Consider the following 15,142-nt stretch of genomic DNA (forward strand, 5'->3'; position numbering starts at 1 on the left):
ACACGTATGCTGGCGTAGCATTGATTTTAGATAGGTAGGCAGAAAGAATCGATTAAGAATTTATTACGACTACTAACAAGAATTGATATCACTCCTAAGAATCCTTCCTTTCCCCTTCATTTCACTTTCCTTTTTCTCTCACGCACTCGCCATAAAAGTAAGATTCATAGGGCACCTTCGCATTCTCATACATTCGTAGTTCAAAGTTGATTAATTCGCTATCATATTCAACTTCACAATCACAATCACAATACAACAAGTCAACCAAGAAAGTATTTTTTAGAAATTTTTATATTTTAATTTTATTTTGAATATTCGTAAACATCATTAAACCACCCCATTATTTCTCTTCTTATATCCCATCCAGAATCGACCAAGCTTCAAGCTCAAGTCGTCATATATATGCTAATGCTACAAACAACCTATCCATCGCTAGAAAAGATGCCTAAGATGTATACCACCAAGAACCGCGCGCCAAAACACCCAACACCAAATCCCAAATCCCAACATTCTGTGCATCTATGCAAGCAACCAATCATCCTGGGGTATATCCACAAATCTTTTTATCTTCATCGCCCCATATTTACCCGCTTCGTAAGTTGAATTATCCATTATCTCCGTCTCACCCCCATCCCCGTTCACTAGCCTCATGTAATTGGCTGTTTAGTCAACATCATCATCGTTCTCATCCTCGTTTTGTAGGACCCATCCCCTGCTCATCTCAACTGCTTGTCCCCATTTCTTGAACATACGAGCAGCCTTTGCTGGCTTGATCTTTGGTTCGAAGATAGTTCTATCGTCACGATTGATCTCCTTGAGTTCATCAAACTCCTTCCAGATGCCAACTGCGAAACCAGCTGCGATTGCGGCTCCGAGAGCTGTGGTTTCGCGCATAACGGGTCTGTTGATTGGGATGTTGAGAACATCGGCTTGTGTTTGCATGCAAAGGTCAGAGTTGGACATGCCACCATCGACAGCAAGTCCTTCCAACTTGTGTCCAGAATCCTTCTCCATAGCATCAAGGATGGCTTTGGTTTGGAAACAGGTAGCTTCAAGGGTAGCACGGGCAATGTGGCCACGTTGTGTGTGTTGAGTAACACCAAAAAGTGTTCCCTTGGCATCATCAATCCAGTATGGAGCGAATAAACCAGAGAAAGCAGTAACAAATACTACACCTCCGTTGTCATCAACAGTCTCTGCCAATTCAGTGATTTTGCTTGAATGTGCAATGAATCCCAAGTTGTTCATCAAGAACTTGACACCGGAACCTGCAACAGCAATGCTACCCTCAAGAGCATAAACTGGTTTTCTGCCATTGCCAAAATCGTATGCGACAGTAGCCAAAAGACCATATTTGGATACTACAGGCTTGTCACCAACGTTGTAGAGAAGGAAACAACCAGTTCCGTATGTGTTCTTTGCATGGCCAGGCTTGAAGCCGCATTGACCGACCAAGGCGGATGATTGATCTCCAAGACAGCCAGTGATTTTGGTGCCTTCGAGAGCACCGTAGGCCATCTTACCAAAAGCTTCCTTGTCTGAGGAAGGAACGATTTTTGGAAGGGTGACGTTTTTTCTGTCAAGTTGGAAGAAGTTGAGGAGTTTGTCGTCGTATTGTAATGTGTGAAGGTTCATGAACATAGTTCTGGAAGCATTTGTGGTATCTGTGACGTGAACACCACCTTCCTTTCCTCCATTGAGTTTGTAGATCAGCCAAGAGTCGACTGTTCCAAAAGATAATCTGCCTTCATCGTATGCGTTCTTGATAGCTTCAACGTTTCGGTACATCCACATGAGCTTAACGCTGGCAGGGTATGTAGAGAGTGGCAGACCACACAATTGGAGGATCTCATCTGCGCCTTCTGAATCCTTGAGCTCGCGTACAAGAGCGGTGGTTCGGGTATCAGCCCAAACAACGGCGTTGTACAATGGTTCTCCAGTGATTGTGTCCCAACAGATAGTTGTTTCACGTTGGTTGGTAATTCCAATAGCTTTGATGTCGGACTTCTTGTGTCCTAATTCGAGGAATTTTTCTGTTGCCTTCTCTACGCACTCATCGACAGAGTTGACCAATTCTTGAGGATCATGCTCATGCCATCTGCGAAAAGAATACTGTTAGCTTGTGTAACTGATAGGTAGAATGGTAGAATAAAGCTTACCCAGACTCGGGGTACATGTTCTCGAATTCATGCTGGTGCATGGCTACAGGTTGCCCCTGTCCATTGAAGATGATGAATCTTGTGGAGGTTGTGCCTTGGTCAATGCTACCAATGAACCACTGTCTTTGTTCTTCCTCCTCGGTTTGAGTCAAATCCTCTGGAAGATGTGCTTTAGTTTGTTCGATGTGCTCGATGTATTCGGCATCTTCTGTTCTTGGCGCCTCAATGTTTCTGTATTCTGCGTCTCTTCTGTATTTGTAACTATCGATATCACTGTGTGATATCGAGGGCGGTGGTGTTGGATGCATCATCATGATGGGAATGTGTATGTGTGTGAAGCGATATAAAAATAAGACAATAGGTATAGTTGAAAGCAAGGCTTGATGCGGGAGTACTGTGAAAGTGAAGCGCGAAGAAATGATTCTTAAGAAGTGTTTGTTGGTTTGTATGAGGAGGATGAAATCGAGGGGGGATATGTTGGAGTTATAAAACTTTGGGGGAGTAGTGGAGGTGGGGCATGAAGGAGGCTTTGTTGCGGTCCTGCGGGAAGGAAGAGTACGGAGTAAGCGCGAGGGGAGAACTCGCTAGTATGACATGCTAAGGATTTGATGGAGGTAGACCGTATGTGGAGGGGCTAGATAGAGGAAAGGTAGAAGGGGTGTTACGGGAAAAAGATCAACCAAGTTGAACCAAGACGTTTTAGGAATATCTCACCGTTACTCGCAGTCTCGTACCAAGTAACTAAAGGCGGAAACTTGATATTCCAGTTCCATGCAATTAAATTCGCTTTCTTTTACTCCAGTAAAAGATCCTTACTATAAAATTTCGATTGTCGATGGCACCTCGTCGGAAGTTCCGTTCTTCCTTGGTGTACCAGATGAAGCGGGGGCCCCTCTTTCTAGGTCACTTGGGACCTGGGTCATCTTTTTTTTTAATTATTTTGGTACGAATTTAAATGCACGGATGAAGATGGGAAATATCGATCCCGCGCAGCCAAGTGGTGGAGAGTAGTCATTAGCACTCCCTAAGCATAGCATTAGCATTGGCATAGGTTGGCAAACCACGGCAGATTGGCAGATTGGTTGGAATGGAGAGACGCCAACGTTAAGTTAAGTCGATTAAGAAAAGTATCGAATCTCTTAAACTTTTTAATCCCAATCCGGTATCAATTTACTCCAAGCTAGAGTAGAAAGGAGCTAGATTCCATTTTAGACAATCCACAAGAACCATGTAAACCCTCTGCACAGAACACCGCAGAACACGCAGAACACGATCCATTTTCCAGGGCGACATGTGACGGGACAGATGATCAACAAAAATTCATGGAGGGAGTTCCGGTAACAGTGGGGAATTGTGAAGGGGAAAATGTATGGGAATCGGACACTGCGAGCACTTGGAAATAAAGCTACGAGGACAGTCACTTGACTTATAAAGGCAACAAAAGATCGAGTTACTACTGAATAAATACTAGACGGAAACTAGTTGTCAAATAGTCATAACGTTAAAATGACTAAGTTATGAAGTCAACCATTTAGGTGCTAATTGGGTATCTCGATGCTCTATTAAGTTCTTACTTTCTTGACGCCAATAACCGGTGTTATCTTTCCGTTCATTCGTTATTCTCCATTTCGCCCTCTATTCTTCCTCAGCCCACTTTCTCTACTCTGTATGAGATTTCTTCCAGACACCAATATGAAACTGCAAAATGGCTATGTACACCAAAAGCTGGCTGGCTCGCTGGCTGATTCATTGAACTGGCTGGCCTTTTCACCCCAATGTTCGAGGCGTGTTCTATGAAAACGGAAGAATTATTTCCGTCCTATGAAGTTGAATGATTGGAATTATGCCGCCCGGTGGTTCGTCACCCTATAGAAATATCCATGCACTTTCCTCGAGTAGAATGAGTTGAAAAGACCTAGGTGGAAAGTCTATTAGGAGACTAGAGTCACCCTTCAAGTCCGTCCTTTGAATAGGAAAGAGATCTGTGCTCTTCTGTCTACTTAGGTACTTCCGTTGCATCCATGTTTGCATTTGCATTTGCATTTGCATTTACGGAGTAGAGTGTGGTGGTGTACAGTTCACAAAGCATACTAGAGCTAGTACCTACAGTAGTTACATCGTGCACATGGAGTTTCTTCTCATCATCCATGTTTTCGGTTTGCATACTTTGGGCTCCAGCATCCATATCGCCCTCCACTTATTTTTACGAGGAAGCTGTTTTAGCTCGTTGAGATCTCATCGATTTGCTAATGTAGCTGCTAATGCTAATGCTCATGCTAATGCGAAAAGCTCATGCTGATTGATGCTGATGCTTTACCGGTATCGCCTTGACAGGTCTCTCCCAGCAGAATATCTGATCACGATCCATGACATTACATGTGGCTGAGTTTACTTGAGGCGCTATGGTGGGGGATTCGACTGCAAATCTGCAAATCTTCTGTCCTTACAGAATTGGCAACGTCAACATAAACGAATCGAAACATTGTTGGAAACGGCGCAACCAAGTCTTATCTTTCTGCCTTGGAAATGATATCACGTTTCTTAGGTTATGATGAAATTCCAATTGACCATCTTTCAATCATCGAGAAGTTCGGAATCACATATCTCGATCGCCGGTATAGATACATCATGCCCCCATTGTTTTCCAAAGTCATCGAGCTCAGATACATCATATACCATCATATATCATCATATATCATCATGCAATTAACTTGAATTGAGATACATCCATTTTATGTCATCAATGAATTCATAATGATGAAAAGGATCTACTCACATGAATATCACGACACTTGTTGCGTACGTACTCACTGACAACACATTTATCTCGGCATTCTTAATTCTGTGGCCAAAAATCCCATTTTCTTCTCACAATGGTATCCCCTCTTCCCCCCACAAAATTGACTGTGATCAATCTCTCTTTTTCTACGGAACTTTTTTCACTTTTTTCTCAGAAAAATCTCACGATGCACGACTCAAGGTCTACCCCTTTTTCACCCCAAAAAAAACTAAAATTGCTCTCGTGCCCAAAAAGTATTGTCCACCCAGCACAGTCCAGTTCCTCGCGTCTACTCTGTTAATCCAACTCCGAGGTTCCAAGATGGAATTTCAAACTACGACAGTTGCAAAAACAGAAAAGAAGGAAAGGCGATCTATCTGACTGTCAATATTGTTGAAACCCACCAGAGGCTAGGACCGAGACAACAAAGGTATTCGACCACAGCCTCGCCCATATATCAATGTCCAAACATTACAAACCATCTCTACTCCGAGACTCATTCCGCCCCGCCCGTCTAGTTTCCAATTTCCTACCTGAACACTGACCAGTCCAGCCCCCCTCTCCAGGCTCCAAGTGGTTTGGGGGCAAAAGGTTGCATTGGGACATCCGACGGGATTTCCTGATACGACTTAACGTCCTTTTCTACAATTAGACTTTTTAACCTTTTGGTTCTATTCCTGGAGAAACGCCAACAGAAACAGAAACACATCAATCAAATCCAAAATTGAATGCCGGAGTACCGATACGATACAAGTATTGGAACCAAAGACCGTGCAGTCGTGCATAGTAGTGCACGCTCATCTGTTTACACCTTAATAGGTAATTCCAGTCAAAAGGCATGGGACTGAGTCCGCGGATAAGCATTTAAGTATCCATCTACTTACTTTCACCCCACAAGACCACCCTTCTAGAACAATGTTGATCGGTTTATGAACCCCTTTCGAGTCTCATCACCGGCGACCCCCCAACCAAAAATTCTTATCCGTCGCGGAAAAGGTCACGATGTCAATTTCTAGCTTCATGTTTGTCTCTTTCACAGCTGCACAGACTTCTGCACCCTGGATATCACAGACTTTGCAGGGCATCTTGTACTTCTCACCCATCTTGGTACCTGACTACCACCTTATTTTCCTACCCAAAATCTAACTTCTAAGACACGCCCACTCCAACTCACATACAAACAGACGATCGAAATATTTTTTTCCAGAGATACAGCATGCACCATCTTAGTTACATACCACGTACAATCAGCATGTGTGGTAGCAATATGCAACATGCAATGCAAGACACGCATTTCAAAAATCGAACACCCTTCAAAGATTCGAGACTGTGCACCGCATACTCTGCAACGTATCCAGACTACGAGTCGATATAAAAATAAAATGAAGAAAAATAAATCGCCTCCTTTCTAGACCTTTCGCAAAAAAAAAAAATGCATCTTTCCCCACATCTTCAAAACATTATCTGTTGCTAACATGTGCCCGCGTGAGCATTTATATGGGTATTCTCCTTTTGCATCTATCGCGCAATAATTGAGAATTTCTTAAGATGGACTTTTGCTTGTCGGCTTGGCAGCTTGCTTCGCCAGCATCTTTGGTAGCGAATTGAAACTTAGAAATCTATACTGTACTCTGTACCGTCCGCTCAGCTTTCTCCAATCTATCATACGATGTGTACGCATAGTTCAAATCAAAATCCATGAGTATTCAATTAATAAGGTTACATACCGCTCCCTCGTAAAGCATAAACCACCCAACCAAAAACTACTGTACACCTAATCCTACCCTTCCGGCCTTAGCATTCGCAAAAGCACAAAGTGAACAAAGCTCTGCAGAAACCTAGATAGAGACATACCTATGCATGGGGATTCGCAATCCCTCCGTCTCATCCCATCCCTTTATCTTTCTTCATCTGCCTGCTTCACCGACAGAAGATATGCACCGGATCCCACAATGTTGCCACATCCCTAGGCAAATCGTAAAAAAATAAAATAAAAAATTAATATTTTTTTACTTTTATCAATTTTAGTTGGGATGGTAATCAGTTCGAGCTATCGCCTCTAATAATTCTATTAGTGAAGCGAAGCGAGAGCGTGGGATGCGCATGGGGCAAATCGTTAGCGTGTATTTTCGAGCAATGTTGTATCGCCCACCTTTTGGAGAGGGGAAATCTCACGATGTTTTTTTTTTCTTCTCTTTTTTCTCTTGGGCGTGAGATGAGGTGCGATGAGACGGTTTGGTGTTGTGTTGTGTTGTGGTCACCGGGAAGGCATTTTGGGAGGGTTCGGCACGGCGGTGTGTGTTTTTGCATATTTTAATGTTATTTAATTCACATCAATCGTAAAAAATAATACATGCAGATAGTAACATTCATGTTTGATTTCTCTATTTCTGAATGATGTTTTTCACCCCTCTCTTCCTCTCTCTTTTCCATCCCATCTCATCCCATCGACACGATTCTCATGTATATTTTTAACATTCTCGCCCGCATAGAATAAGTTCTAGACATTCATCTCTTGTGCATTAATGTCAAAGCTTTTTTGTGCTGGTCTCTGATAGGATAGGTCGATTCTACGGCCGCGGGGAATCCGGCACTAGTCCGGATTGGGATTGCGTGAGGAGGATATCGATAACACGAGATGGATGGATATAGATATAATGGTGTTTGTGTTTATGTTTGGATTTGGGTTTTGGTCTTGGTTTTGCTTCGGCTCTGGGTTGGGGTTGGCGAATCCACTGCGGGATCTAGATGAGGAGCGGCGCTTGCTGTTGTTTATTTATTTATATTTATTTGTTTATTTATTTAATAGATGGCCCGGTGGGTGGGAGAGACTTCGAGCTTGGAAGGTGGTAGGTGTACAGGTGCGTTTTTGCTGAGCTCAAGCCTAGATACATACATGGCTAGGGTCTAGCATGGCATGGACTGGAGCTTGAGGGTGTGGGATGGCAAGGCACAGTCGGGTATGTCTTGCATATAAGGAGGCGATGGGCCCAGAGCCGTTGTGATATCTGTACTATAACGGTATGCTTGCTTGGCCGTTTACTTGGCCGCCCCCTTGCTCTGGCTTGGATGTACATGTAGCTAGGTTCTAGCATGTTATATGTGAGCGGGAGCTCGAGGGGGGTGGCGAGGAGTAGGGATGGTTGAGTATGTCTTGCATATAAGGAGGTGAGGGCGGGAGGCTCTCAAAACATCTGTACTATAGTATAGTATGCTATGCGCTTGACCGCCGCCTTGTTGTGGCGTGTGCTGTGTATAGATGCACAAAGCTTGGATGTATACTAGCAGGCTATGCTATGTGCCGGAGATGAGGGACGGGTAGGTATGTCGTGCATACACGATGGCGAGAGATGAGTATGGCATCTGATCTAGGTATATAACACGTGCCTGGCTGCTTATTTGCCTGCTTGCGTGTTTGCTTGGCTGCTTGCTTGATCTTGTTTGTTCTCGTTTGGTGGTCTCATCCCCCATCTGTCGGGTTCGGTATCAAGCTTGAAGAAGATTCGTGGATGTAAGGTCGGGGATTCATTGCCTTTCGGAAGTCGAGTCTGACAATGAAAGGCATGGGCTTCCAGAACTTCATCCGAACTCAATATTCATAATACTGGGCTGGGTGATAGCGCCCTGAACATCGAATTTGTTTCCAATCTGTAGTCCAGATCATGAGATGAGATGCTCTAGTATCATCTCCAATCCCTTCAATTATACCTTGGCCTTGCTGTTTAAGATGTTTAAGCTCGGGGGCGAGTAATAGATATGAGGCGGATATCGGCTCGGTTTATGTGGATGACGAGAAGTGTCTTGTTTGGTATGATCTAGTGACGAGATTGTTGAGATTTTGGTGGAGGAGAGACGATACAACCTGTAAGTGATAGGAGGGTTCGCTTGGATTGTTCGGAAGATGATGAGGTAGTGGAGATTGTTCTGATACGCTCCAGTGACGAATGAATTAAGTGATTCGACGGTTTCTGTGGCGATAAGGAAGAGATCTCCTCAATTTTGTGTGCGGATTGTAAAGAAGACGGATTTTTGGCGGTTCATTTGGTATAATTGAGTGACGGATTTAGTCGAGTGATTTAACGATATTCAGCAGGCGATAGGAACAAGATTTTCTCTGTTTTATAGGTGATCGTTCGAGTATAGGAGATGATCGAGTGATTCGACGGTGTCTGGTAAGCGACAGGGAAGAGATCCTCTCGATTTTAAAGATAGCCGGAAGTAAGTGGGTGATTGGTTTGGTATAATCCAGCGACTGATCCTTCGATTGTATGACATGGATCAAGTGGTTCAACGGTATCTTGCAAGCGATAGGGAACGGCCCTCTCAATTGTTTACATAAAGCGTCGGGCTGACGGCAGGAGGGTTGGGGAGCATACGGATCAAAGCTACTATAAACTTCAATCATATGTCGGAAGTCTAGACCGGTGCATCATCCGTACGATTTTCCCTTGAATCGGCCAGAACTCGTTAGATTCTTGAAATTTACGGGATGAATGCTCGTGAATCTCGTAATCTACTTTGCCACAACACCATTATCCAAGAACCGGCAGGTTTGCAGAGCCTTCAGATGATAATTTCGTCGATCTCTCGCCTTCACCGCGGGGTTGCGTTGTTGGGGAGACCCTCGCGTATGCGCGGCGGTCGTATTCGCGAACACTACCCGGTTTTAGGTGTCTGGGCTCATTGGTCCACTGAAAGGCAAAAGACAGTCCGTGGTAAAGATATCTTTCTGAACAGAGTCTCTTCAAATTTTCCTTCTCTAACTTCGTCTTCCTCCTCGTCACTATTCTCTCTCGGTATTCCGGCACACGCCTCATCTTTGCTACCATCATCATCCTCGTCCTCCTCCTCTTCTTCCTCTCCCTCCTCATTTTCCTCATCATCCTCATTCTCGTCTACATTCGTTACATTATCTGCCAATCGTTTTGTTCTATTGGCTTGTCTCTCTGATTCTTCCGCCGCCTGCCACACGCTCCGCCTCTTTTATTCTCGCATTTGAACCTTGCACTCCTCGGCCATAAGGGTAAGACGTTCAAATTTTAGTTGTCCCATCTTTTCACTAGTGAGGAGTATGGATTATCTCGAGATTTTGAATTAGTTTAAGAGGGCGAATTCATTTGAATGTATCAACTAACCTGTGTATATGAACTAGGTTGAATGTATGAATTTATTTAATCGTCTGTCTTGTCCTGAGATTTTAAGTCAGTCTCAAAGTACAAATTGTCTTGGGTGTGTGAACTGACTAGAGTGATTAAGTCGGTCTGAGTATGTTGATTTACTTGAGAAAATAGATCTACTTGGAAGTATGAAAAATCTCGAGAATTCAAGTCAACTTTAAAGTACAAATTGTCCTAAATATATGAACTGGCTTAAGAATCTGAAGTAACTTGCAAGTATGATTTTATGTTCGAGTAAAATCCCTAAGATAAAGACATTCCACAGGAGAGCTTTCAAAGATATCCCCCAAATGAACTGGCTAAAAACCTAACCTCATAAGGAGTAATTACTGCCAAGCAATAATATATACCGTTAACTATAAACTAGCCCTAGATACATATTTACTCCCTAATGCCATCTATTCCCCGTACTTCAAATGCCATACCAAATCTAACCCTCACACTAGTTAAACAAAATGCTTATATAAAACCCCGAGATTTATCACTACTGATGTATTTTTACTATCAACTTAGAGTATCTAGTTGAAATAAGCTTCAGAGCCGTCTCGCTAGTACATACATGATTCGCTTAATCCACACGTCTTTGGTATTTGGGCAATGCGATGGCGTTGGTAGCGGTACGCTATATTTTCAATGCCGAAACAAGTGCATTTGGTGATTTTGAAAAGACGTCATTGGGATCAATGAGGTTTGGATTTATGTGACAGTCGATATTCATGATATCTACTTCAAACTCACTACTCTTCGATTAGTTTACGTGTTTTTTTTTTGTGTGTGCTTAGGGAACTCGGGCATTTACCTTTGTATCTTAGTTTTGTAGAACATGGGCTTCCGTTCTGTGGTTCAAATTTGGGAATCTCGAAGAAATCGGGTATGTGTCGTCGCTTTTGTTCATGGAAAGGTTGCCCGAAAGAACATTACATCTTGATGTAACCATCTCAAAAGCATCACTTCACAGCAGTTTGATCCGTTCGCTTGAGCGCAACTGGATTGCATTGTGATTCATGATAAGTTAGTTAGTTCCCATAGGGCTTAACTAACATGTCAACACCCCCCCAAAACCCGCCACAGCTCCAAACCCTCACGTTGAATTATAGATTTTAGGGTTGTGAAATGACCGTCATATCATATTGCATTATTAGTTCGTGTTGACCAACCTCATTTTTCAGTATCAACCGCCGTATAAAAGTAACACAACATATCAAAATCATCTCGATTTGAATATTCTTCATCACAAGATTAATCCCATCTAAAGAAATCAAATCCAAACAAGGATTCGATCCAGACTGTACAATAAATACCACAGCCCTAAGATATATTATCTGATACCGAAGAATTAGCTCTATCCGATCAAATAAACATTATATCTTCAATCATAACATCACCATCAATTCACATTTCCAGCCCCAATATAACGTACATCAAGTTGAGTGTCCTCCAGCTTTGACAAGTTAACACAATATTTCCACGCCATTGAGATATCAATCTAACATCTCACAACCAAAATCCAATCATAGAATCGACATCAAAGCCAGAGTCTCTCTACTCAATAGTCATTTTTTACAGTTTCAAATGCATGATATATATAGACTAAATCGAGAAATGAGAGACAATCAATAATCCAAAATGCGTTGGGATTGGAGATTCTGGAAACAACCAACCCATCTATATCAGTCATCATCATCACCACCACCTCCTCACGATTCTCCATCGAGTTACGTTTACACGGCTAATCTTCTATCTTTCTTCTTCTGCCGCTTTCCACAATCCAGATATATAGTCTCTAGCCACCAATTGACGAATTCAGCATTGACAAGTATAAAACCACCCATCTCGAATACAGACTATCCAACTGATTGGCAACGGAAATTCAAGGTTTATGAAGTACCCTCGAGCCTCTATGTTGTCATGATGTGCACGTTAATTGATGCTTAAATCCATGTCACTATGTGGAATCTACTCGTAATAATGGAATATAGTCTTAATTTAACATCGATGATGTAGGACTCAAGGATTTGAGCAAGTGGAAATTTCCATTTAATCAACGTATGTATTTGCTTGTAAAACTAGATTTCTCTTACATTGGATGGATCCTCCACGAAGCTTTCATGCAGTTTACTACTTCTGGCCACTATTCAACCATGAACTAAAGTATTAATGATCTGTTTTGATCTCATTTCCCACTAAACCTCCATCACCATTTTCCCCGCGCGCAATTTGCCATCTAGCAGCAGATTCCGATGAAAACAAACAAAGCCATCCAGCCCTACCCATATGAAATCAAAAAAGTTACCGAGTATCATTAATAGCCCCCGTATCCACCACCACCGGGTGGATATTGATACCCACCTTGACCGCCATAAGGGGGTTGTTGAGGTGGATATTGTTGGCCTGAGTATCCCTGCTGAGGAGGATATTGGTTCTGAGGAGGTTCTCGACCCCATGGATCGGGGGGAGGTGGTCCTTGTTGGCCCCACTGACCGGAGGGTGGCCCTTGATTCCAATACCCTCCTGGAGGAGGTCCTTGTTCATAGTTGTTGTGTGGAGGGCCGCCGTACTGTTGGGAGTTTGGCTGCTGCTGCTGCCCATAGTCCCCGTATTGTTGATATGGAGGTTGTTGAGATGCATAACCACCTTGTTGTTGATAGCTTGGCTCAAGGTAAGCATTTCCACTTTGAGGCGGCGCTGTAGGACCTGTGTTTCCATACCCGTAATTTGGAGTGCCATGTTGTCCTCCTGGGGAGCCTGGAATTGGGGAAGGGTTTATGTATGATGGTTTAGTATCCAAGCCCTCCATTGCTCCTAGATCTCTAGTTTTGATTTCTGACCAGATAGATCCTGAGGTTTTACCGTGCCCACCGAGAGAGCCATGGTTATGATCATGTTGATCTGAGCCGCTATGGTTTCGACCGGCTTTTACGGATTCCGAACTAAGTAAATGATTCAGACCCTGTGCATTTGGTTGTTCGTTGATCCAATCTTTTACAGTATTGAACATTTTCTTGTGAATTTCAACATGTTCGTCGCGAAGAGCTGGATGATGGAAGGTGCGTAAGATATCGTTCATGACCTCATCAACTGGGACACCCGGATTTTGCCAAGCATAGAGTATGCGACTGAAGGAGGTTAGCAATTTGTGTTGCCACTATAGAAAGAAAACTTACGGTGTAACATATTGTAAGATAGTGGAAGCGACTCTTCCAGCGCAAGAATTCAACACGTTAGAAAAGTGATCCTTGGAAAGCATAGAGTGAGTTGGGTCAGTGCAACGTGGATCATTCCATGGCTCGAATTGAGAGTTTGCACTGGCTTCAACAACTGTACTAGAGCCCTTCTTCAAACTATCAGACACTGCATCGATGATAGGTCGAACAAATGGTGCGAGCAAAGATAGAATAAACACGGTCAATGTCTCACTGATCCTCTCGACCAATGATTCGAGACCAGGAATCTTGGCAATTGTGTTGTTAATAGCTCTGACAATCTTATCTCTGAACTCGAGGATAGGATAAATCTTCTTTGCAGTTGCAACCGCATCAAAATCGGGGCTCATTCCTGGAACACCTGGACCTGGTGGACCGCCTGTCGAGCCAGGAGGAGCGTTGAATGTGTTTCCAGAAGCTCGAGTTTGCTGATTTGAGTTTTGGTATTCTTGAGCGGCAGATTGAGCTTGAAGATCTCGTGCTGTACTTGCTAATCCGCTTCCCATGCCAGGAATCTGCGCGAGAAGACCTGCAAAGTCTGTGCCGCTACTTCCAGACCCAAATAGCCCACGTTGGCCGTCACCACCGCCACCACTCTGCTGCGCCTTTTGCGCTCCACCTAGAGCAAGGTCCATTTCTTCAACTTCGGTTTGAGTGAAATGATCAGTTGCTTCACCAAGAACTGAATGCAAGAAATCAACTGCTCCGAATGTACCTGTGACTAGAGGATAGACATGATGGCCGCGAATGTTAATTTCCGCATTAGCGCCACAATGAGGGAAGACATCACGATATCCTAATTCTCTCAAAGCCAACTCGCAATAATTTGTATGGGCTCCAAAGTCTTCCATGCAGTGCAAGGCTTGTCCAAGACATCGAAGGGCTTCACAAAGATCTTCTTCCTTGCCTTTACCATGTGAGCCGCTAGTATAAAGTCTACCAAAGTGGATACTTCGTGCGAAACTGAATTTGACGTAACCAGCACTAGTTGCCCAGCCTCCACTTTCGTTGGCAATGTAATTTTTCATACCCGAATTTGGGTCGATTTCGAGCTCCATAGGATTGATGGGGCCACGGAGTCTGGCATCAAAAGTTCTTGCATCTTCGTTATCAGCATAACCTTTGGGGTTATCAATATGCTCTTCGGGTCTGTAAACGCCAAGACGTTCTTCAGTGACCTCGAATTCTGCAGTAGCGTAACCAAAAGACAAGAAACTCAGAACCCAAACCTATGAATGATTAGAAAGGATGCCCTTGATTGTCAAGTGGCTATTCTCTTACCAGAATGCGAATTGTAGGCGCTGACACTCCTTTCAAACTTCCCACATCAACTGCTTGAGAGTAATCTCGCAACCAGTTTCCAAAGTAAACTCTCTTGATCATCATGCTCGTCCACTTATGACCCTTAATGAAGGCAACGGTCTTGAGCATGTCCTCGATATCGCCATGACGAAAGTTTTTGCCCTCGATATTGGCTATGCTAGGAATGTTACCGGCCCCAAAAGCTGCTGCGGGGGAAGGTAAAACAATAAGCAAAATGCATGCTATGAGCAAAAATGACCCGGAGTGGGGTATTAGGAAAGCCATCTTGTTTGTTTGATGCTATCGCCAGACTGAGAGTTTGTATGTTTGCAGGAGAAGGAGAGTAAAAAAGAGGGAAGCTATCTAAGATCGGAAAGATGACGAATGCAGAAGAATTATACCATAGCAATTGCAATTGTTGTAAGCCTTGCCAAGTTGCTGAGCCACATCTGACGACCTGAGCCCAAACCCCACCATCACGTGATACCAGCCCGCATGGCCTTTGTGACCACGTGACGATAC

At 43.5% G+C, this 15,142-nt stretch overlaps 2 protein-coding genes across 2 annotated transcripts; both read right to left on the minus strand.

Annotated features, from left to right (window-relative positions):
* Window positions 1–273: 273 nt before the first annotated feature.
* Window positions 274–3,052, minus strand: BCIN_03g04090 (hypothetical protein). Its single transcript, XM_001560576.2, has 2 exons — window positions 2,160–3,052; window positions 274–2,098 (listed from the first exon to the last, which is right to left on the minus strand). The coding sequence occupies exons 1-2, from the start codon at window positions 2,471–2,473 to the stop codon at window positions 664–666; spliced, it is 1,749 nt and encodes a 582-aa protein (XP_001560626.1). The 5' UTR covers window positions 2,474–3,052; the 3' UTR covers window positions 274–663.
* Window positions 3,053–12,084: 9,032 nt separating this feature from the next.
* BCIN_03g04100 (hypothetical protein) lies at window positions 12,085–15,047 on the minus strand. The gene is made up of 3 exons (XM_001560582.2): window positions 14,600–15,047; window positions 13,280–14,547; window positions 12,085–13,231 (listed from the first exon to the last, which is right to left on the minus strand). The coding sequence occupies exons 1-3, from the start codon at window positions 14,903–14,905 to the stop codon at window positions 12,418–12,420; spliced, it is 2,388 nt and encodes a 795-aa protein (XP_001560632.2). The 5' UTR covers window positions 14,906–15,047; the 3' UTR covers window positions 12,085–12,417.
* Window positions 15,048–15,142: the final 95 nt, after the last annotated feature.

This window comes from Botrytis cinerea, chromosome 3 (genome assembly GCF_000143535.2).
Source record: "Botrytis cinerea B05.10 chromosome 3, complete sequence".
Classification (NCBI taxonomy): Eukaryota; Fungi; Ascomycota; class Leotiomycetes; order Helotiales; family Sclerotiniaceae; genus Botrytis; species Botrytis cinerea.